Source organism: Myripristis murdjan, chromosome 1 (assembly GCF_902150065.1).
Source record: "Myripristis murdjan chromosome 1, fMyrMur1.1, whole genome shotgun sequence".
Lineage (NCBI taxonomy): Eukaryota > Metazoa > Chordata > Actinopteri > Holocentriformes > Holocentridae > Myripristis > Myripristis murdjan.
The window spans coordinates 15,283,261-15,305,838 of record NC_043980.1 but is presented as its reverse complement, the minus strand read 5'-3'; the positions used below and the strand labels follow the sequence as shown (position 1 = coordinate 15,305,838).

The 22,578-nt window shown below is 43.2% G+C and overlaps 1 protein-coding gene across 2 annotated transcripts in view; it reads left to right on the top strand.

Moving 5' to 3' along the window:
- Positions 1–2,372: 2,372 nt before the first annotated feature.
- Positions 2,373–22,578, top strand: part of rhbdl3 (rhomboid, veinlet-like 3 (Drosophila)) — a 69,835-nt gene continuing 49,629 nt past the window's right edge. Inside the window, exons 1-3 of one of the 2 annotated variants that reach the window (XM_030057819.1) lie at positions 2,373–2,493; positions 2,712–3,388; positions 4,101–4,124. In XM_030057819.1, the coding sequence (XP_029913679.1) occupies positions 3,248–3,388; positions 4,101–4,124 (165 nt within the window). In that variant the 5' untranslated portion in view covers positions 2,373–2,493; positions 2,712–3,247. The remainder of the gene's footprint in view (positions 2,494–2,711; positions 3,389–4,100; positions 4,125–22,578) is intronic. The other variant, XM_030057864.1, reaches the window with a different exon arrangement.

Here is a 22,578-nt window from a genome sequence, read left to right as displayed (position 1 = left end):
GTGGTTCTCTCACTAATGACTGTCTGTAAGTAAGTGAGACAGACAGACACTGTGCTGCATAAGAACTCCTATTTAATCATCACCTTTCTAGTTTCTTGATGCTAACGATGCAGTCAAAAGGTGTGTGTGTCTGCTTTTGGTTTGTGCAAGGCCATTAAATAATTTCTTGGGTGACAAATAACTGTGCTCACCTTTACTGAGGCAGTGCCAATGCCTACAAATGGCTTTGTGTTAGTGGGAGAGTGTGCACCTCCTCTTGACAATGTGAAAAGAAAGCAACACTCCTCATTTTTTAATTTATGCAGGAGAAAGGCTCACTCATATAGCAGGTGTTTTTCCTGCTGCATATTTTATCTTTCTCATTCTCTCACCGTCTAAGTCACACATCAACACAATTAGGTCACGAAAGCCCCAGCCTGAGTGAAATATGGCACTCCATGTTAAAACACTGCCAGCCTAGTAGTGGCCTTGCAGATACACAGTAAGTCATGGGACTATGGTTTTCTTATTTGTAATGTCTGTAAATCCAGAGGATTTGTATTCAGATATTTATGAAATTCAAATAGAACCTATCTCCCATCTATAAGAGAAATTCTAGGAAACAATATGCAATTATACCTAAAATTTATCAGACCCTTGTGCAACCAATAAAATTGGCTTTTGGCTCCATTGGACTTCAGTGTTGAACATATTATAGGTTTTAATTTAAACAGAAAACTGCTGTGTAGGTGTCAGGAGGAGACCCCAAGGTTAAAAATAACCACTGGCCATATTGTTTCCATGGTAATGCTATCACATAACTGGGGGCATTTCACAAGACAGATAATGATCAGCCTACGCACTGCAAACCACACCACCACCCAGTTTCTCCTGACAGACGACTTCCACCCAAGGATTGAGTTTGTCTGATGTCTGCTGAGGTAGGTGGTCCTCTGACATGGGGCGGGGCTCCCATCGTTTGGCTGATTGTTGCAGCATACCTGAGGAGGGAGGGTCGTTTATAGACCCCTAAACCCCTTAGTAAGGTGCCATATCAATAAAGATTACAGCGCAGGAACAAATGCATGTTGGTGTATAGCTGGTTTAGAGACTGAGCAATTCTCACACGCTAGAAACCAGAGAGACGAGTCACGCAGCGATCCTACTACAGCCTGGAGCTGCTCTACTGACGGAGGACACCACTTGATCAAGTCAAATTTTGTCAGAACTTTTACATGGAAATGAGCTTCCTATAGACCTATAATTTCGGTCATATATGTTTTGACAACCCCTACCTATGAATAAATTAATAAATAAGTAAATACACACACATAATAGTGACCAAGAGAAGCTGATCTTTATTTTCCTTTAGGCGACTTAGTTAATATGAACCTCTTCAGACTAAACCCTGCTTGGATATATGGGCCTAAGGATATAAATATTTCCAAACTAAACTTTTGCAACTTTCTCCTTTAAATTTTTATGAGCGCGGAGAACAACTGTGACCCCTGGCTACATCAGCGGGATACCGATTAATGTCCTGTAGTATGTAGATGTTAATCACATTTGCACAGCAGTGGGTGAGCAGTGATCATTAATTGGAAGGTGTGCCATGAGTGGAGGTTAGTGCTATGATTGACTGAGGAATCTCTCTCATCTCAGACAGAGCTGTGAATGTACTTTATGAGTTATACCCTAGGCTATTATTAGCCCGTGTCCCAATTTACCGAGACGAAAAAAAAATGCATTGTAATGTGATATTCCTATAGGAACATCAGTGTGTCAGCGGTATGTAATGGTTAGGTTTATTGTATGACATTGTATGACATTTCTAGGCCTATACCAGCTATAATATTAGCCCACTGGCCTAGTTTTGCTGCATATCACAGGCGGTAATAACGATCTAAAAATGATCACAGACCAACTCACGTGATGATGTGATGGGTCATTGGTGCCTGAAAACCCAAAAGTTGTACACGTGTGTGTGTGTGTGTGTGTGTGTGTGTGTGTGTGTGTGTGTGTGTGTGTGTGTGTGTGTGTGAGAGAGAGAGAGAGAGAGAGAGAGAGAGAGAGAGAGAGAGAGAGAGAGAGAGAGAGTGACAGCCAGCTAGGTGCGAGAAAAGAGAGCCGGAGTTCCTCGAAACACATTATGAACGGGAATGGGTGGCGTTTCCCACCTCGTCTCTCTCTCTCTCTCTCTCGCTCTCTCTCTCTCTCTCTCTCGCTCGCTCTCTCTCTCTCTCTCTCTCTCTCTCTCTCTCTCTCTCTCTCTCCATCCTCACTGTATCTCTCTCCCCTCCCTCCCTGAGCCTACAGGGACGCATGCTGCTGCGGAGCGGAGCCCTGCATGGTGTCTCCTAGAGCTGAACTAACCCACTGGAAGCAGGCAGTCGGCGTGTTCCTCCTCCTCCTCGGGTTCCTGTCAGGACGCAGCGGAGAAACCAGACGGCTGGCCCCGCGCGGCGCCGCCGACCGACCGGCCAACCGAGCGATCTGCAGAAAACTGTTTGCCAGGTACCATGACGCACCCAAAAATTGGGCACTTGCCTGGACTTTTCCTCTGAGTCTGCCAGTGTGAATGTGCCCGCACATCCTTCTAGTGAAAGTCGAGTTTCACCCGCACCCCCGAATGGAGTGCACTAGATGAGACTTTCGCGTCGTCCTGTCCTAAATTCCTCTGTCCTGCGTTTCATGTTGTTGTCAGTATTTGATGATGTCATTATTTCTTTTAGATGGGTCTGCGCCGTGCTGCTGTTTTGTCGCATCTCCCAAAGTGAGACTCGCTCTGCTAAACGTGCGTCCCCCCCTCCGGTTCACAAACTTGGACTGCTGCCTCTGTTCGTGGCGAGGGAGACCGGCTCTGGGAAGCTCTGTCATTCCGGTCCAGCGAGATGTGATGGAGGACGCTGGTGTGACACCGCAGCGACACTGCTCTAAAAGTCAGAAGCTGTAACCCAACCAGAGGTAAAAAAAACAACTTTTCACAGCTGATGAAGATTTGCTCTGCTTCTCCACGAGGAACTGAAAGGGACATCACTGGACGATACACGCCACTGGGATTTCTCTCCACTGCTGTCTTGAGATTTTGCACCTGGGCTGATCTGAACTCTCCAGAATCCAAATTTCAGTTTTTAGGGATGCCCGTGCGAGCGTGATACTCGTCTTTTTCTCATCGCAGGCGTTTTGCTGACGCATATTAGGAGCGAAATTGGATTGTAAACAATGGGAAGTCGTCGCTGAGGATTTATCCGTTGCTCTCCGCGGCTCTATGGAGACGAGTAGCCCGAGGACGACGGGTGGACCCCGGGAGGCGCCGGTGAACTCCTCTCCGGCGGTGGCGGCCAACGCGGAGGGAGAGGAGATCGAGGTTTTGGAGAGCACCGACGTCCTTCCCGTGGCCCCGGAGGACGTAAGTCTACATGCCGTGGGAACCCAGCTTCATTATTATACTGTTAGGCTTCTCTTTCATGCTTTTCCCAATACACAAATCTTCGGCTTCTTGTAGCCTACACTGAAGCAAAGTCACTGAAATACACCAGTGCGTTTGAATTCATTGTTGGGGAAATGTCATTTGAGCCTGAGCTGCACTAATCATATAATAAATCCTAAAAGGTTACAAATAAGAAGCTATACCGCATGAGATCACACAAATGTCATTAATCACAAAAGGTCACTTAGGGTTTATGTGTCACTGTAGCAGACACACTCCAGACATTGTAGTCATACCATAAGTAGTAAATAAGAGAACCACTGTGAAGGACATCAGAAACACACTGAACCCCCCTATAGGGGCATTTATAGTGCTTTTTTTTAATATATTGGCAATGCCCCCTGCCCCATTAGCTTGCTCACACTTTCAGATAGCCTATTGTAAAAGTCTCCCTACACATAATGATCCACGTTTTAGCACCCTATCATCTTTTGCTGTGGCTCATTGACCCCATGATGAGTTGATAATAGCATGTTATTGCCAAACAAGTATAAAGGCATAGAAGGGACCGAGCTCATCATCTCCAAACAGGTGCTTCTACCTGCTCCACTGATGTGACACCTGTTTCTGATGTTGTCTCCCCTTTCACTCACTCCCTCCCTTGCTCTTTTTCTCTCTTTCCTTGTCTCAGCAATGGAAGTCTCTGTTTGACAAGGTATGTACTGCAGGCTACAGTCTTTACGGTGTCTTAGAGATGCTCTTTTTGTTTGCATGTTTTGTGGAGCAGTGTCGTTTTTCCAAAGCACTCATCCCTGTGTGAACTGGTGACTGAATTCTGACAACATCTCTGTGCTCAACTTGAAGCCACACGGACTGGTGAAGCGTTGTGGTATCTTAAATGTGAAGCTGTGAAACACGGGCAAGATTTTAAATCAGTGGAGACGGGCATTGTTTCCTTCAGCCTTTAAGGGGAGCAGGGCATTGGTTATATGTAATGGGATAAGGTCTATATGTTTATATGCAAGGATATTAGTGTTAATATATGACAATATCACTATAATGGAGGATTGCTTACAAATGTTGCCTGTGTATCATAGTTTTAGTGCTGTATTTTGCTAAAACACTGGCTTTATCACTAATGAAGGTGACTCACGGTTTAAGCTACACTAGGCAACTTTGCATGTTGGCAGCTCTATTTGGCAGCAGGAGGTAACTGTTTGAAATTTAAGGTCTTCAGTACCCAGAAATCCTGTCAAGTGAGCGAGCTCATATTTACCAACCCAGCCAGTCTGTGATACTTTATACCAAAGGATTCTGAAGAGAGAGCAGAAGCAAAAGATCTAATGCTGGTGAGTCAGAGCGCTCGATCACTGCTGCTGGGGAATCAATTTGGATTTTGCTATTAAGTTTTGATTTGTCACTCGCTGGCAAAGAATTGACCGTGCCTGGGGTCAATTCTTTGCCAGGGAATTTTCAAAGTTGGAAATTTTCAATGGGTATTAACAGGAATTTATGGGAATTAATGGGAAATTAACAGGAGTAAACTGGACATTTGCAAAATTGCCAGTTAGCCTATAACAGGGAACTTACATGTAGTTGAAAAAACATCTTACGGCATGATCTTGGTCAATACAACCAGATTTAATGCAAATTCAATTGAATTTCCTCTCTGCACTGTGCGTTCCTCAATCCCAGGCACACAGCACACTACTTACTGCAGGGTTATTTCAGGTTCAGGTTACTTTATTCGTACCCGTAGGTAGATTTGTCCTGCAGCGAGTTGTCCAAACACAAATACACATACAAACATTGCATCATACAAACATAATAACCACATTTAGGCCATGTGTAGTGCTTTTTTTATTCAATATTTTTTTTTTTTTGTTCAATAAAATAATTCATTAAAGTTCTACTCTAAAATAAATCAAAGTCAAAAATGTCATTTTTAAAATTTGTATTACTGTGCAGACATGTCTGCTTATGACAAAACAAAATGTTTATGTTTGTATATGATACAGTTTGAAATAAGTTACTCCAAATTTCCAGTTAATTCCCGTCAATTCCCATTAATTTCCACATATCCTCATTAATTTCCATGCAAAGTTTCCAACTTGGAATATTTCCAAATTTCCCCAGCTTAAATTCTCAAGGAAAGTTTCTGGGAAGTTTCCGGAAATTTACCAGAAATTTTCTGTTCCTTTGCAAGCCTAACCATGTCAGAGGATGAATGCTCTGTATTCAGTCTCAGTTAGAATGAATGGGATGCTCTTCTCTGTTGCTGCCCCACTTTGTGACTTAGGCTGACTTAACTGATGTGTATTTACATAAAGAAAACATTTGCCTAGTGCAGCTTTAAATCATTTGCCTTTTGGGAAATAATTCTGGCATAACACGTAACCCAGCTGTGGCTTTGTCAAACCAAACCCCAGCAGAGGCGACAGCGTGTGAGGAGAGGGGGAGCTCTGCAGGACGGAGCAGGTTGTGGGTGTGTCGGCCCCTGACATTGACCCTGATAATGCAATTAGAGTGATACATAATCCGGGATGCATTCATGTATCAGTCAGACCACTGTTGCCAGAAACACACACACACACACACACACACATACACGCACAAACACACACACACACACACACAAAAGATACAGTCAACGAACCCAAGAAAAATACTGACTGTCTGATCATGCAAGCAGCAGGTCGGTCTGACAGACGGCACACAGACCCCCCTGCTACCAAACACACGCATGCATGCAGACACACACACACACACACACACACACACACACACAGACACATATGCAGCGACGACACTGTGGGGCTGCCCCAGCACCTGCCTGCCCTGGGGCCCCCTACTCTCTCCTCTGTGTGTGTGTGTGTGTGTGTGGGTGGGAGGTTAGGGAGGAGGTTTAGGGTTGAGTCAGAGGCTCGTGTCAGGCTCACTCTTTCGGGGGGACCAAGGTCCCATGGGATTATGGGAAAAGCTAGTCGGGATGCAGGATGTGTGTGTGTGTATTGGTGGTGCAGGGTATTCTGTGGACAGGCATTAAGTGGGCCTCTCAATCCGCTGTCTTTATGTATGCGGCTGTGCTTTGAATTTCCTCAAGTGGACCTCAGTCTAAAAAAACAGGGAGTCTGTCCAAATGGTGGGGTCGCTGTCCGGTCTGGCAGCTATAAATGTCCTTTCACTCTTTTATTCTCTTTCCCTCTGTCTTCCTCACAATGATTTTCTCCATTTGTCAGGGGGCTGACCTCGGAGAACCCAAGCCTCTCTGTAGTGACTATGGAAGAGAAATGATGGGCTGCTGAAGTCCAAGAAAAGAGGAGGATTTTAAACCAGTCTGGCAACTCGTGTCACTGAATGAAAGACAAAAGATAAACACAAAGAGGAACTTCCAGACCTTTCTTTCTGCAACACAAACACACATATCAGGACTTGGGTTTGTGTACATAACTTCTCTGTTATGTGTGCCTGTAAGTTGTGGATTTAGATGAAGCAAATTGTTGCAGTGAACGTAATGGTTACAAAGCGAAATGTCTCGAGATGAAGACAATGATGCATCTCCTCGATTAATCAAGTCTGGCAACCCTGCACTGACAAATGCAAAGCGTATTCTGTCCATCCCATAAGGGATATTTACACAGAACAGAATAGGGGGATCATCTTCTCTCACTCTTGTCCCTTTTTCCCTTTAGACTATTGCTTTCATCCAGCCGCTTTAAAGACATTTCGGCTGCGTCCAAAACCTCTCTCGTCATTATTTTTACAGTATCCCACGTGTGCTCGATACATACGGCTATCAATTTCTGGGTTTCAGACCAGCAGGGCTGCAATCAAAGCGCTGTGTCGCTCTGTTCGCTCGTCTCTCCCGTCCCTGGAGAGGATTTTGTTGCCGTGTAAGTGCTTTCCTCCTGTCCGAGCAGGAAGTAAGAGAGTAAACCTCAGAATGCTTTGATTCTTGTTCTCTGTCCCTCGAAACAAACATGTGGATTGAACACAGACAGGAGCGAGGTCTGATGAAGCAGAGGAGAGGCTTTAAGCAGCAGCGTTGGCCTCTCTGTCTCCCTCGCTATCACTGTCTTTCAGCCTCTCTGTATATCTTAGCCACAGACACACCAGTCTAGAAACACTGTAGCCCCTCCAGCCTGATTATAAACAATGGATTTATCATCTAAGAAAAAACAGGATTTGTTTTTTGGAGTCTCCCCTGTGTGCTCACAGATATGCAGACACGCAGAGACACTAACATGTCCTTTCATGTTGTTTTTTCAAGGATTTTTGTGGATTTAAGGATGGACCGTGCTGTATGCTGAGGATTTAGTTTCATAAACCGTATTAAGCACATTTTATGAGTACCATAGATCACACCAGAAAATGAACCAAACGGGTTTGTTTTGCACCACTCTGAAAGGGTATCCAGGGAGACTTCCTCATATCAGATTACCTTTTTTATGATTGTGTATGGAGCTATATTACAGATGTTTTACAGAAATTCCTTTTCTGTTACCTCACTGACTGCTTTGTTCCTTGCGCTCACCGGGATGGAGAGTGGATTCGAGCAGGCTTTTGTTTCCTTCTGTTGCACCGGCTCAGTGAGTGATTGTATACAAGGTCATATGTGAAGGGCTACATCTGTAGCACAGACACGAAAAAGTCATTATCTGAGGGGATTGGGAATGTCCCAGTGCTGTTAAAGTCCCCAGTTACACAGACTGTCTCATCCAGAATAGATGGAGCACTTTCAGGTATGTTGAGGATGAATAAAATATTCATTAGGGCTGGGATAATATGCTTATTTCCCGATTCCATACTACCACGATACTTGGGTGCCAATTCGATACGTATTGCGATTCTTAAGTCTTGTGATTCAACAAATATTGCAATTCGATATTACAATTTATTACGATTTTGTTTGATTTTTTTTTTTTTTTTTGCCAGACTATTGGAAAAAAGTTTAACCATACACTTCTAGAGACTGTATATCATGAGGCATATTTCCAAAAACAATGCACATCACATATTTAAGTAGTTAAGCACTTAAGTATGGGGATTCGATCTTATGATTTCTTGTTATTTTTAAAAAAAAAATTATATCAATTAAAGGATTAAAAAAATCAATTAAAAAATCTTTAAAGACCAGGCAAAACATGTGCAGGGAAATGTGGGAAAGAAACCTGTGTGGTGCCAGCTCATGGGGAGGCCGAGACAGGGCGAGAAAAGCTGCTGAGAGGTCAGTTTTATGCTGTTTAGAGGCAACAACCACTTGACTCTGGCCAATCGGGTGGCAGTATGTGCCTTGATTGCATGAGGAGGCAACTAGTTTTTAGTTGTGCCCAAAATTTTGTTCCTGAGTGACATGAACTTGAGCAACTTGTTTTTACAACAAATCAAACTTGTGTATTTCTTACACCAACTTTCATCCCCAAATCACATTACTGGCACGTAACATGAAAAAACATCTTATATCTCAATTATAGCCCATGTATCTTACGATACATGGGCTATAATTTTCTGGCCAGCACTTGTTTTTCACTTAGTTTTATTTAATTTGTTACTATATTTAGTTGATAACATCAGTAATTAAGCATTATCTTTTTTTCTCAGCAATTTATTTTTTATGAAACAATTATAATGTAATGACACTAATGAATTGGGGTTGAATAATTTATCAAAATATTAACAAAATTGCAATATGGCCAAATGCAAAATTAAAATCACAGGAGGTTCATTTTTATTTTGACAGAGGTAACGTGTTTCAAAACATTGTTGTAAATATAGTATTATGATGCTACTGAGATTCTCTGGCCTGCAGTTTGTGTTTTCCAGATGTAAGAAAGCATACTTGTTTGGTACACACCCCAGCAAAAATCACATTATCATCATTTTAATAGTTTGCTTTCCTGTGAAAATTAAAATTATGATACAAAAATGATCATTCCTAGTAAAACTGGGAATAATATTGCATATTGTTCAGGCCTAGTGTGAGTGCTGCCTGCCGTTGACACCCACTGTCTGTCTCAGTAAAGTCAAGAATGATCATATAATTTATATCAAGGAGCACTGTGCATTTGTGGAAATGTCTTTAAAGTCAAGTTGTGATATCTCAAGGATGGGTAGATTGTGACATGAGCTCTCAGAAGAGTTCAGACATTGAGCATGTTGCTGTTCCAAGGCCGTCAATTAGATTATTGAACAAAAGGCTGTTAAATAATAGATAGGATGTTCATATGCCCCTGTGGACCAGTTTTATAGTTTCACCTACCTGCTCCTGCTTATCACCTTTTTAAGATGTATGATAGCAGCAGGGGAGCCTCTGTTCTCCTTCAGCAGCGACTGTACATTTTTCTGTCTAGTAGCAATACACATTTTCAATCCAGGTGACACTTCATCAAAAGATGTATAGTAGGTGTCTCTTACTGTGATCATACAAAAACTACTTGGATCACCCAATCAATGATTTAATCAGTGACACAGTTTCCTCCTTTGAGTCCAGGCTTTGTGTGGTGTAACCTTGCAGGTGTGTGTGTGTTTGTGTGTCCACACTGTTTCCTTTGTGTTGACAGCCTTGCTCCCACTGGCCTGTTCAAATGTCCCAGGCACGCGACCACAGGGGCTTAGTGATTAAACACTTTCACATGGCAGCATGCCTTTCATGCAGCTGTTCTTTCCTTCACTTCTTCCTTGATAGCATAGACAAGCCTCTGAAAACACCAGTGAGACTCTGTGATCCCAAAACTCTTTGTCGGGAGGGCACAAAATGACATTCTACCAGGTAGTGTAGACGCTCACAGGCAGAAGGACTCCGACGCACTCAGCCTACACAATTACTGTCACACTTTTTTTTTAAAAGAGAGAAACATCACCCTTTGTGTATTTACAGAAATAACTTTTGTGTGATACATTATAGTGAAGAAAGACACCATATAGTATGACACTGTATCAGAGCTTGACCAATACAGGCTATCAGCTGGCTCATATTGGCTGATATTGGCTCATCACAAATGTGTCAATATTTAGATATAAATAGCTGATATTTTGAAAAAAAAAAACAAACCAAAAAAAAAAAAAAAACAGTAAAAGCACTTGAGGCATTTAAAAACGGTATATTTATTGAATAATTTGTCCAGCAAACTCCATTGTTAACATTACTTTCTACAGCATTAAGTTGGCAGACGTTTATTGCTCCACTGTAAAATATCAGGGTGTACCTATCTGCTTTACAGTTATTTGATGCTAAATTTGATGCTAAATTTGATGACATGCTACAAAACTGTGTTTTTATGTATAAAAATATGGGCCAATATATTTTTATTGGAAGATTTTTTTCTTCCAAATATTGCTATCAGCCCCAAAAATGCATTATCAGTGTATATATAGTAGTTCTAGGTTAAGTAGTAGCATTGCATGAGCCAGCTTGTGACGCTATGCAGCCACCTAACACTTTATTAGCATCATCCCATAAATTCTTAAGTAAAGTAATGGCAGTGAGGACTGGGATAGCCCAGCAAGCGTCATTAATTAAAACAAACACAAATTGAGTGGTGGGGACGCCACCTGTTCCCGGTGGGAATCATGTTATCCAGAGTCATTGTTGTGTGTTTCAATGAGCTTGTTAATTAAACATTCAGTGGCTGTCACTGATAGAGGAGGGAGGGCATTATTTCAAGTCGCTTTGTCTGGCGGTGCCGTCTTGCCCCATCGTCCCGTGCAAGGCACAGCTGGCACCTTCTCAATGTCGCTCTGTTGTTAAGTACACTTCAAGTGAATGGTCCACCACCCAGGTGACTGGCGCTTAATGATTCAGCCAAACAGGGGACCTCATCTGCATTTAGTGATGCATGCAGGGATGCCATGTCATGTCGTGCCCTGTCAGTTTTACCTAAATTAAAAGCACACGGGAGGTTTAGGTGATGTGTTCACTGTTTGTGGGACAGAATTTGTTGCAGCACTGTAGCCAAGACTGTGAAAAGATGCAACATATATTCTCTTTTTTGCATTTCTAATATTATATCTCCCATATATTATAGTGATGTACCTATCATCCTAATTGCCATTGACACACAGACAGATGGTGGGGTCACAGTCTGCTGACCCGCTCATATAAAACCACACCACTGACTGGCAGCAGCTGAGTCTTGGAGATGGGCTAACCCGTTGATGAATAGTTTATAGTAATACCTAATATGTTGTCTTGATCTGGGATCATAAAGGTAGTTACACGCTCCAGACTGTACCCCTTCACCATTCTATTAAAAAGTGTCAGGACCGTGCGGTGATGAATTGACAGACGGAGCCTTAAACGTCTCCAGTGAAAGATAAAATCAGAGCTCATCTCTCCCCGGTTCTCTACCTCTCCCCTGCTCAGCTGTAAATAGATTTCCTTAATGAAAGGCACGGTTCCAGCTGGCGGAGTGTGAAAACAGTCTCTGTTTTTATGCAGAGGTAAAAATAGCCGCTGTGCCTGTCGATCTGTCAATGGGAAAAGAAGATGTGCCAGTTTACCCGTAATTGGCTACAGTGTGCAAACTCATAACAGCGGTGGCATGAAATCGAAGTGTCTCTTCTGATGGTTGAATGGCTCAGTGATCTAGCAATCCCTGTGTGCTTTGTCTGTGTGTGTGTGTGTGTGTGTGTGTGTGTGTGTGTGTGTGTGTGTGTGTGTGTGCTCAGCCTTGAAATGTTAATCTGTTAGTAGAGGTCAGGGAGGGAGGTTGAAGTAAGGAAGCAACACTTGCATCTATGTGTGTATGTGTGTGAGTGTGTGTGTGTGTGTGTGTGTGTGTGTGTGTGTGTGGAGTCTGGGCTTGCCAGCTGCCTGCTTTGGAACCAGTGTCAGTGTTAGATTTTAATGGGGCTCCTAGCTAAATTAGCCCTAAATGTCGTTTCTGTCCTCTCTTTCATCTCCTTCTCTGTTGTTACCTCCCTCTCTCTCTTTCTCTCTCTCTCTCTCTCTCTATCTCTCTCTCTCTCTCTCTCTTTCATTGTTCTGCTGCCTGAGACTGATTCACCATCACAATATAAGTGGATGACACTGCAGATATGAAGAGGCTTCACTGTCGTCCACTCTTAGTCTGCTAACTAAAGCTCTCATCTCATCTCTATTCATTAGCTCTGTTTACAGTTCAAGGCCATCAGCCCATGCAGTTCATAATAACAGCACAATGAATTGAAAAGGAACATATCTGCTTAGGGGTTATTGAGGAGTTTTTTTGAGCTGCTGTTTCTCATTTTATAGAGTTTCTTGTTGGCTCGTGTCTGTGTTGTATTTTAAGGACATTGAGAAATGAAGGAGGCTTGAAGAAATCATATTTATTACTCCTAAGAGATTATTTATGTAATTCAGTTTTGCACAGAAGATGCGCTGATATGATTTCTCGAGGTACCAATATCTGATGTCTTGCTACCCATGACCCATACAGGTACGATACTGATATTGATATGCATTATTGTACGACTCATAATATGAAATATGTTTTGCAGGTGCAGGTTCAGATTTCCAGACAGACCTGTCTTAGGATAATTAGCTGTCTTTTAAACAAAAGACCATATTATTTTTACACTGTTGTTAATTTTACAGTTTCTTTAAGTGACACACTCTTAGGAAAAAAAGGTCACATACACTACTCACAAAACGTTAGGGATATTTGGCTTTTGGGTGAAATTTATGGAAAATGTAAACTGTTCACGTCGCTACAGTGATATTATATCATGAAAGTAGGGCATTTAAGTAGAAGCATACACTGGTGATTTCCTCATCTCAAACAATTTCTTGAAACAAAAGCCAACAACAGTGGTGGATATACCACAACAAAAAATGTCAGTGTCAATAACTTGTCATGTGCCCTTGAGCATCAATTACAGCTTGACAACGACGTCTCATGCTGTTCACAAGTCGACTTATTGTCTGTTGAGGCATGGCATCCCACTCTTCTTGAAGGGCGGCCCTCAGGACATTGAGGTTCTGGGATACAGAGCTCCGAGCCTCTACACGGCGACTCAGCTGATCCCATAGGTTTTCTATGGGATTCAGGTCTGGAGAAAGTGCAGGCCACTCCATTTGAGGTACCCCAGTCTCCAGCAGCCGTTCCCTAATGATACGACCTCGATGAGCTGGAGCATCAAACACCTGATGTGAAGTTTGCCGTTAAACTCCTTGTTAGAGAACAGCAACTTGTGCAAAAAGTACTGAAACATTGAACAGTTGGACATGTGCATTCAAAAGTTTACAGAAGGTCACATTAAGTTCACCTGTAAAGGTTATAATGCATTTTAGCTTCATCCTGAAATTTCACCTGAAAGCTGAATATCCCTAACTTTTTGTGAGTAGTGTAAGTGTCAGTTTAAAAATCAGCCAAATATTGACAGTGAAAATAATACACAACTGATAGGATGCTGTTTCTGAAGCTGATATTAGCTGATCGTAATAGTCTGCTAATGTATTGGTCATTCCGAATTGTGTAGTTTAATTTTGAGGTACGTTTTGAAGTACGTTACATTTGAATCGTTGCAACTTACCAAACAGATTGATCCATTGATTGCTTTCTTTCTTCCTAAGCTATGGCACTTTATTCCCCGAGCAGCGTTTCTCAAGCTATGAGTCGAATGCCAACACGGGTCTTTGACGTGTTTTGCTTTAGGTCTGCACATGCACCGAGACTCAGCCAGGCTATGTTTGGTCAGGGTGTGGTCCCAGGCTAAAAAAGCTGAAGAACCTCTGCTGTCCCCTTGACATACCAATCAGGATTTGGTGAACCTGAGAGGAGGCGGCGGCGGCGGCGATGTGAAACAGCTTCCAGCCTCCTATTTCAGTCCTTCGCTCCGATCCTTCGGGGATCAAAGCAACGGGAGGCAGTCCATTCATTCCTTATGGCTGAAACTGTGATACCTTCCCACAGGTTATAGTTACACAGCTGCTGACAGAGTGCTGCTCTGGCTACAACCCATCGCCCCAACGCCTGGAGGCTGTATGTGTATGTGCGTTTGAGTGTGTGTGTACATACGCCTGAATGTGTGTGTGTGTGTGTGTGTGTGTGAGACATGTGGCTATTGTGGCTGTCAGTCTTCTCCCGCTGCTCTTTTGTGAATGTCTCTGTTGGAGTAAAACCACTCAGAGTTTGTGTGGGCTTGTGGAAAGCGGAATGGAAAATGTCTGTTGTCTGTCACTGACCATTTAGACAACAAGAGACGGGGGAATGTTCACTGAATAAGAGCCAAGGAAATACGCACAGGCACACACACACACACACACACACACACACATCTTTTGTGACACATTCTTGTGCCACAGGCTCTTCAGGTCTACAATGATGCCGAGCAGGTGGACTGTTGACAAAGCTACAATAACCTTGTGTTTGCGGTGTGCACCTGCATGTGTGTGTGTGTGTGTGTGTGTGTGTGTGTGTGTGTGTGTGTGTGTGTGTTTGTGTGTGTCACTACTTTGTGTTAACTGATTTGTGCCTCCCTCTTCAATCAGGCACTGCCCATTAGGGGATGTTCCACATGATGAGTACAACTCAGCCAACTCTTCCATTCCCCTCTGTTCTCCTCTTGGAAGAACAATTTAGTCTTTATTGAGACAGATGGCACGTTGACGACCACTGCAAACGAAAGCCGACAACTACCGGCGCAGATGTTTATGCCTGTGTGTGCTAGATTTTTAATGCCGACTACACTTTCTGGATTTCGCCTCTAAATTGTTTGCCGGCGTTCAAATCACTTTATCTTGGTATGTGCTCAGCTGTCCGTGAAGCGACGTTCTAACAAACCACCTCGCCGACTTTCTCCTGTTTTTCCTCCCCGTCTTCCCTGGAGAGTTTGCATTGATCTCGCGGCAGACTGTAGCCTAGATGAGATAATGTGCGATACTCATAATTCAAAGGTAATGGCATTTCTCGCTGCTTTATATTCACCCACGCAAAACCTGTGGGTAGAGTATTACATTTGAAAAGTTCACTGCCAGAGCCCTCGCCGGATTCACTTCTTGTTGTCTAAAAAACTTTCTGTTTTCTTTTGTGCCGCAGTAGGATTTGTTGCCTGTTTCGTCATCAAAAAACTTGGTGAATATTACCTTTATAAGACGTCAGATACAAGCCTCTGCTCATTCTCTCATTGCTGAAAACTCAATGTGTCTTTCCTGAGTTCTGCCCTGTGTTTACATGACAATTGTGAGTTTGTGTGCCTACATGTGGATGCATTCTATAGGTTTTTTTCACATGTATGGATGTTTTTCATGCTGTCATGTGGTGGTGGTTATTGTATTTATGCGCCTGTGTGTGTGTTAGGCGCTGTACAGTTTGGTGGCAGCAAATTTCCTTGTTAAAGGACAATAAAGGACCGATCTAAGTATCTTATCTAATAGCCTCCCGTGCAACCCACAGTACTGTGTCTCTACCTGACACCCTGCAGATAGGAATGAAACACAATTTTCACTTGGCACAAAGAGGGGGCTCCCATTGAGCTTTGAACCTTGGGGCCTGGAAAGATGGACTGTGATAATCACAGTAACCTCTCCCACAGCGCTCGCTCTCTCTGTGCAGCCTCCATCCGATTTGACTTACATACACCCACATGGCAGTCTTGGTAGTGGTAGGTTATCTGCAGCACATGAAAGACATCATCCTCTGGGTGAACAAACATGGCGTAGCTGGTTCAGCTTCCTGTGTGACTTTTGTGGCTGAAATCGGACCTAATAGATTGAGTATGCCAACTGGGTTATGCTTACGCAGCTTATGATCATACTCCGATTAAGACTACAGTATTCATGTGACAGGTATTGCCTTAATCATGTTAACATCAAATTTTTAGTATGCGCGTAAACAAAATTAGTGTCATTTACATCCCGATCTGTTGAATTCGTTTGGGACAAGTGAATCCAGGTTTAATAAAAGTACTGTTATCCTGGGATGCCCTGACTGATTTGCTGTTGTCCTGACAACCTGGCCCGGCCGGCTCAGCAGATGCCCAAGGTGAGTGACAGTGCTTAGCTTTCACCCAGATCTCCATTCCTGTCCTGTCCCGTGCGTCTCGTCTTACAGGGCATCGCTGCCAAGGCCAACGTGCAGGGCTGAAGTGCTGAAGTAGCTAAGTCTGGCAAGGAGAAACCACATCATACACAAAAACCAGACAAATAAAGAAGCACAGTGAGGCTTGACCTTTTGCTATCTCGAGTGATGTTTGCCTAACTGTAACACATATGTGCTTTGTAACAACGCTCATGCTGCGATTTGTTTGTTTGGATCGAGAGGTGCTTATTTTTAAATGTGCGTCAGAGTCCATATTGAACAATGCCAATTTGTAATTATTTGTAAGCATAACAAAAACCTTGGCCACTAGTCATCTCCACCATGCTCTGATGCTCATGCCAAATATGTCATTAAAAATATGACTAGTCTTTAAGGTGAATCACAGAAAAACACAGTCGGTGCCTGGGATAACATTTTATTCGTTAAATCTAGTGTAGCAAACACCCAAATGAGGCAAAGGGTTTGAATATTTACAAGATAGATGTGTTTGTTATTTCAGTTTAACACTTTAACATACATTTCTACACATTTGTTTTGACAGTACCGTGCGCTGTGCATATAACTCACAAATTCTGAATAAATGTATTTTGAAATAACTTCATACCGCAACAAAATATGCAAAAATCAAGGCTTGTGAATATTTTTGCACAGCACTGTGTGCTTGCTGTGCTCCTGTTGCACTGTAGCAGGCAGCCCCAGGGGAAATTGTTCAGAAAAAGTCTCATGCAGGAGGGATCCAGGCTGTTAGATTGTTGTTCATCATGTTGAATTTGGAAGGTTGTCAGTGCGTGAGTCTAGGCGCGATCCTTTGCAGACACATCAGACCAGCTGTGTTTTACAGAGAGCTGCCGGGTTAGCCTGTCCACTGATAGACTGATCACCCTGACAGTGTCGCTAATTGAATTCTCCTTCGAGTTTCGGGAGGAGACGGGTGGAAATTCTTATCTTTGTGACTGGGTTTACTACAGCCACGGCTGCAGATATAGTGTCTCATCAGGGTGCCTGTCAGGGCCTGGCACTGAAGGTGTCATTATGATAAGAATTATCTCCTTCAGGGGAACAGCTGCCAACCTGGTGATAGCTCATACTTCCATTACAGGTGGAATAAGGATGCCTTTTTACTTGTCACTTCAACTTTGCAGCATGGCCTTTCCAAAATAGACTAAACTTTTTTTTTAAGGGCGGTTAGGTAACAGTCTGTGTGTCTTTAGTTGCATATGTTTGTACACGTTTGGACTTGAAATGATGTTTTTGTTGCAAGTGGCACCTTTGGTCGTATGATCTAATGAAACATTGTGGTAAAGGTTTTTGGTCATGAACTCTCTGAGAAGTAGACAGCAGGAGAAAACAGCTAGCTTGGACCTGTTCTTTTCATTAGGTGTGTGTTTTGCACATTGTTTCAGTTTTTCTGTCTGCAAAATGAAATCAGCGCCCACGGCTCATGTCATTATCTTTAGGATCACCGCAGGTCTCATTATTTTGCATTTGTCTTGTCATTTGGAAGCCAGAGTTTATGAAGATATGGACAGTTAGTGTCTGCACTGACGGCTTCTGATCACACAGGGGGTGAGGGAGAAGTTAAAATCCATCTCACTTCTGTAGCCCCTTGAGCTGCCTTTTCTTTGAGACTTTCTGCAGAAGTTTCTTTCTAATGCTGTACCAGAGCTCCAGTCCCCCTGCCTTAAAGGGAGAATCCATCATGAAAAAGAGCCGATGTCTTATTTCTAGGCAGTTATGTCTGTGTTTGGGAACACAAACTGAGTCATTCCCCAAAAGATAGTGGGGACTTTTCTTCATGATTTCATCAAGACATGAATCCTGAGGCTGCTTCATGGACATGGGGGCACAAATCTGCCTCCTTGCTGTAGACCCTCACCTTTTCTGCAAGTTTCTTTCCAACTTTGGGTGAGGACTCCATTCCCCTCCAAGCTTAAAAGGAAAAAAGAGTTGGTTGTAGAGAGAGCAGGGACTGTTGCATGCTCCCTGACCCCACAGGATTATGGGAATAGGATTATGAAATGGATGGCGCTCCAATGGGGCTCACCGCCACCATGGATCAGTAGACAGCTGACTGGCTGACTGGCTTATTGTAGCCGATTAATAAAAGCGCTTGCTCGCAAAATGGACCAAAACAACAGCTTGGAACAGGAAGTAAAATGTTTGTACTGGGATAGAGCATTTGTTCCTCACACTAGAGCTGAAATGACTAGTCAGTTAACTGATTATTTGATTGATAGACAATTAATCAGTTCCAATTCTGATAATCAATTAATTGTTTTATTCATTTGTCAAGAAAAAATGCCAAACATTTGCTGATTACCGCTTCAAGATTTGCTTACTTTTCTCCATTCAAATCATTATCAAATGAATCTTTTTTGGCTGCTGGTAAGACTAAGACTAGCCATTTGAGGACATCACTTAACGTCTCATGAGCATTTGCCATTTCTGACACTCAATAAATGAAACGATTTATCCATTAATTTAAAAAAAATAATCCATAGAATATTCAACAGTGAAAGTAATTGTTAGTTGAAGCGCTACCTTGTACCGTTTTACATCACAGCGCTCTTACAGCCCTTCATATTCCCACAGTGCTCTATCCCGGTGGGAGCAGCAGGGGTCTGCCCTGGAGATTGACAGCAGTTTGAAGGCTCCCACCCTACCCAGATGGCAACCTTGAAAATGTCTGTGACATGACCCCACCCTCCACGGTTATACCCCCCTCCCCCACCCTCTACCTACCCAGCTCCCCTCACTCCTCTATTTTTTTTTTTTCCCTCTTCTTGAGATTTGAAGAAATTAAGTCAGGGCCCCCCTTGGGGCAGCCCCAGCCTCGGGTCCATTTCCCCGCTATTAGGGATCATAAATCTCGGTGGTGAATGGAACCGCTTCCATCACCGGTGGAGGATGAGGGTGGAGGGATATGGGGGGGGTCACCTCAGGGCAAGCCTGGAGCAGAAGAAGGGGCTGAATGGGAGAGAAAGACAGCCCGGAGACGGCTCGTTAAACAAATGTTTCTCCCCCATTTTGTTCCCTCTCATTCTGGGAAGGGCCCCTGAATGCTGGTAAGCAGTAAAGGGTTGTTTTATGGTGGATTTGGCCCGGCGGTAATAAGGGGCTCTCACCTCAGTGTAAATGGGAGGTTTGGGGAAAAAGGTCACCGCTCTCTTTCTTTGTCTCCGCACTGACCTGCCTATGCCCTATGCCTGAGTGACATGTACACTCCATCACCTCTTTGTGGGTGTGTGTGTGTTTGACATGGACTTTTACTCCTGTATGCTTCTGTCTCCTGTGGCAAATGGGGCCATGTTTGTGCCAGAGTGAGAGTGACGTATCTCTAACAATTTAAGCTTAGTCTTCCCGGGCTGTGTGTGTGTGTGTGTCTGTTGCATCGGTGCCCTATTTGTGCTTTGTTGTTGGTGTGTGTGTGCGTTTCATTGTTTCTTCACACGAGCTCCTATCGAGTGTGTGTGCTTTCAGATTCAGCGACAGGGGGTAAAGTGTTTATTTGAACACATGCTAGGGAACCTGCTGTGGGCCGTTCAGCTGTCTGCTCCAATCCCCTCTGCCTGTACAGACACCCTGGGGGCAGCACCGCTCTCTCTCTCTCTCTCTCTCTCTCTCTCTCCCTCTCTCTCTCTCCTTGTCGCTCAAAATCAGTGTGTCTATTTTCTTCCCTTTCTCAAACTATCAAACACTCCATCACTTGCTCCATCTTGCTCTATGCTGCACACATTTAGGCTGGGCTGCAGCAGGGAGGCTTAGTTCAGTTTAACAATAATGATAATCGGAGTTTAGTCAAACTAGGCATAAAGTAAGTAATCCTGGATTTTAAAATTGCCAGAGCATATTTGTAAATCTGCTATGTTGTAATTAATTACCAATGAAAAAAAAAACACATAACAAACAAACAAATGAACTGAAAGCAAAGAAAAGAAAGGGAAAGAAAGATTGTCATGTGTTGCCCCCTCTGCTACGTTAGCTCTTTGATTGAGGCTCGGTACAGAATCTAATTATTTTTCTTCTTTTGAATACATTCTTGTGGCGGACTGAATGGAGCAAAAACAGACAATGCCAATGTCAAGCAAAAGAAGTAGGCTGCATGTGGCCACAACTGGCAGAAACAGATTAGCCAGAGTGGATGAGCGATGAAGGCAGCTAAAAGCTCTTTGGAGGAAAATTAACTTCATAGTGACAGTTGAGGTGGTTTCAATTTGAATTGGCAGTTTTTTTTTTTTTTGGATAGAGGACAATGAGAGAGCCCTTTGAAGAGAGATAAGCGACAACTCCAACCTATAGTTGAGTTCAAAAACTTTGTCTTCATGTTAACCCGTGTTAGTTGAATTTAAATGAAATTTTTTTGGAGTAACAGACACGGACATTTATTTATATGGTAAAACGGCGGACTGTTACTTCAGTTTAACTTAAACATTAATCCTTATTGGTGCTGACGCCCATCCACACACATAAAATCTCTCTGTGTTTGTCTATTTCTAACAGTTTGTGGCTCTTTGGTATATTTAACACCCGCCTGTGGCTCCAAAGCAGCGTTCTTAGCCATACAACTCAGGTTGGAGCTCATTGCATCTGCGCCCCGTGTGATGAATGATCCTCCTCTGTTTGGTGTTGCAGCATCTGTCAAAAAAAAAAAAAAAAAGCGCCTTTATGATGTTATTACGGCCTTTTGTCTCCCATAGCGCCAAGTGTTTCTCCGTATGGAGTAGCAGAGCTATTAAACCTACAGGGGAAAGAGTGTTTTTAAAACTTTAGGGACCAAGTTTGGAGAAGAGAAATGTAGCTCTGTGCAATAACAAAGTGATGAAGTCTGTTATGGGTGTGTGTGCTTGTATTTGTGTGTTAATGTATGCTTAGTGTTGAGACAGAGACACAGAAGGGGGAAGATAGGTCTGTGTGTAGTCCCTCTGTGTGGTGCTGGGTAAAAGATGTTAGTGGCTGTCTGTGCTGCAGTGGGAATCAGCAGAGATGTTGATGGTGAGATCAAGTGCATTGATCAAGTGCATTGATACCGCAGTGCTTAGACACATTTAATTTGGATTAAGTCGATAAGAAGATACTATCAATTCCTCAGGTTGTTATGGAGAGTTGGAAGCTTTGTTTTGCAGAGGAGAGTTTGCCTCAGGCAGAACATGGCGTAGATTTCTTTTATTCAGCCTTAATGAACCGAACAAGTCCACTAAGAGGACGATGACATTATTTCCACCATTGGCCTTGTGGGGGTAGTTGTGTGGAAAAGGAAAGTTAAACACATTCACACACTTACCAGAGGCTTTCTAGTGGATGCCCTGAGTAGCATTATTTTTCCAGTTTTTCTGTTATTTTGAACAAGCAGCCTTTTAACCACACTTAACACTTTTCTTTCTTTCTTTCTTTTTTTGGCATTTCTGCTTTATCTGATAGTCACAGTAGAGAGAGGCAGGGAAAGCAGGGGAGAGAGAGAGAGGATGACATGCAGCATTGGTCATGGGCCAGATTTGAACCCAGGCCACTACAGTAAGGACTAACACCCCAGCCACCACCTCCACCTGAACCATGGAGCCTCTTGATTTTCATTTTGGCGCCACACCGCCTGCATCAGCAGCGCATCTCAGGCGCAGATCAACCCTGAACACAGAGAATTATCTCTGTCATATTGACAGCATACGGCAACATTACATAAGTGACACCTTTCACTAATATTTATAAATGTAGAATATGTCACAGAGATGATTTTTTTTTTTTTTTAAACTATTTTAGCAGTTGCATGGCAAAAGTGTAGGCCTTTTGGGGTTTGTCAGGGATGCTGAGCTCGCCAGTCTTGGTCCCATGTTGCTACGACCTTCTGTTCAGAGATGTTCAGAGATTACATTGGCCATTATCAATGGCAGGCTGCAGCAGCACTGCTGTCTGTGTAGACAGCACACACATCACAGCAGTTCAGTGAGGCAGCCGTCACACACAGTTAGAAGTAAATAGTCTGGCCCGGGCATTGGCCTTTGCGGACCCCAAGCCCACTTCAGTAACCCTTCAGTTAACCTCTGAAAGGCCGCTCCATTTTGGATCTCTGTACGCTGACAGTGTTGTCAGCGGTACAAAAATCATTCCAACCTAGAATGTCAAGGACAAAAGTGTTGAAAAGAGCACGCTTTTAAG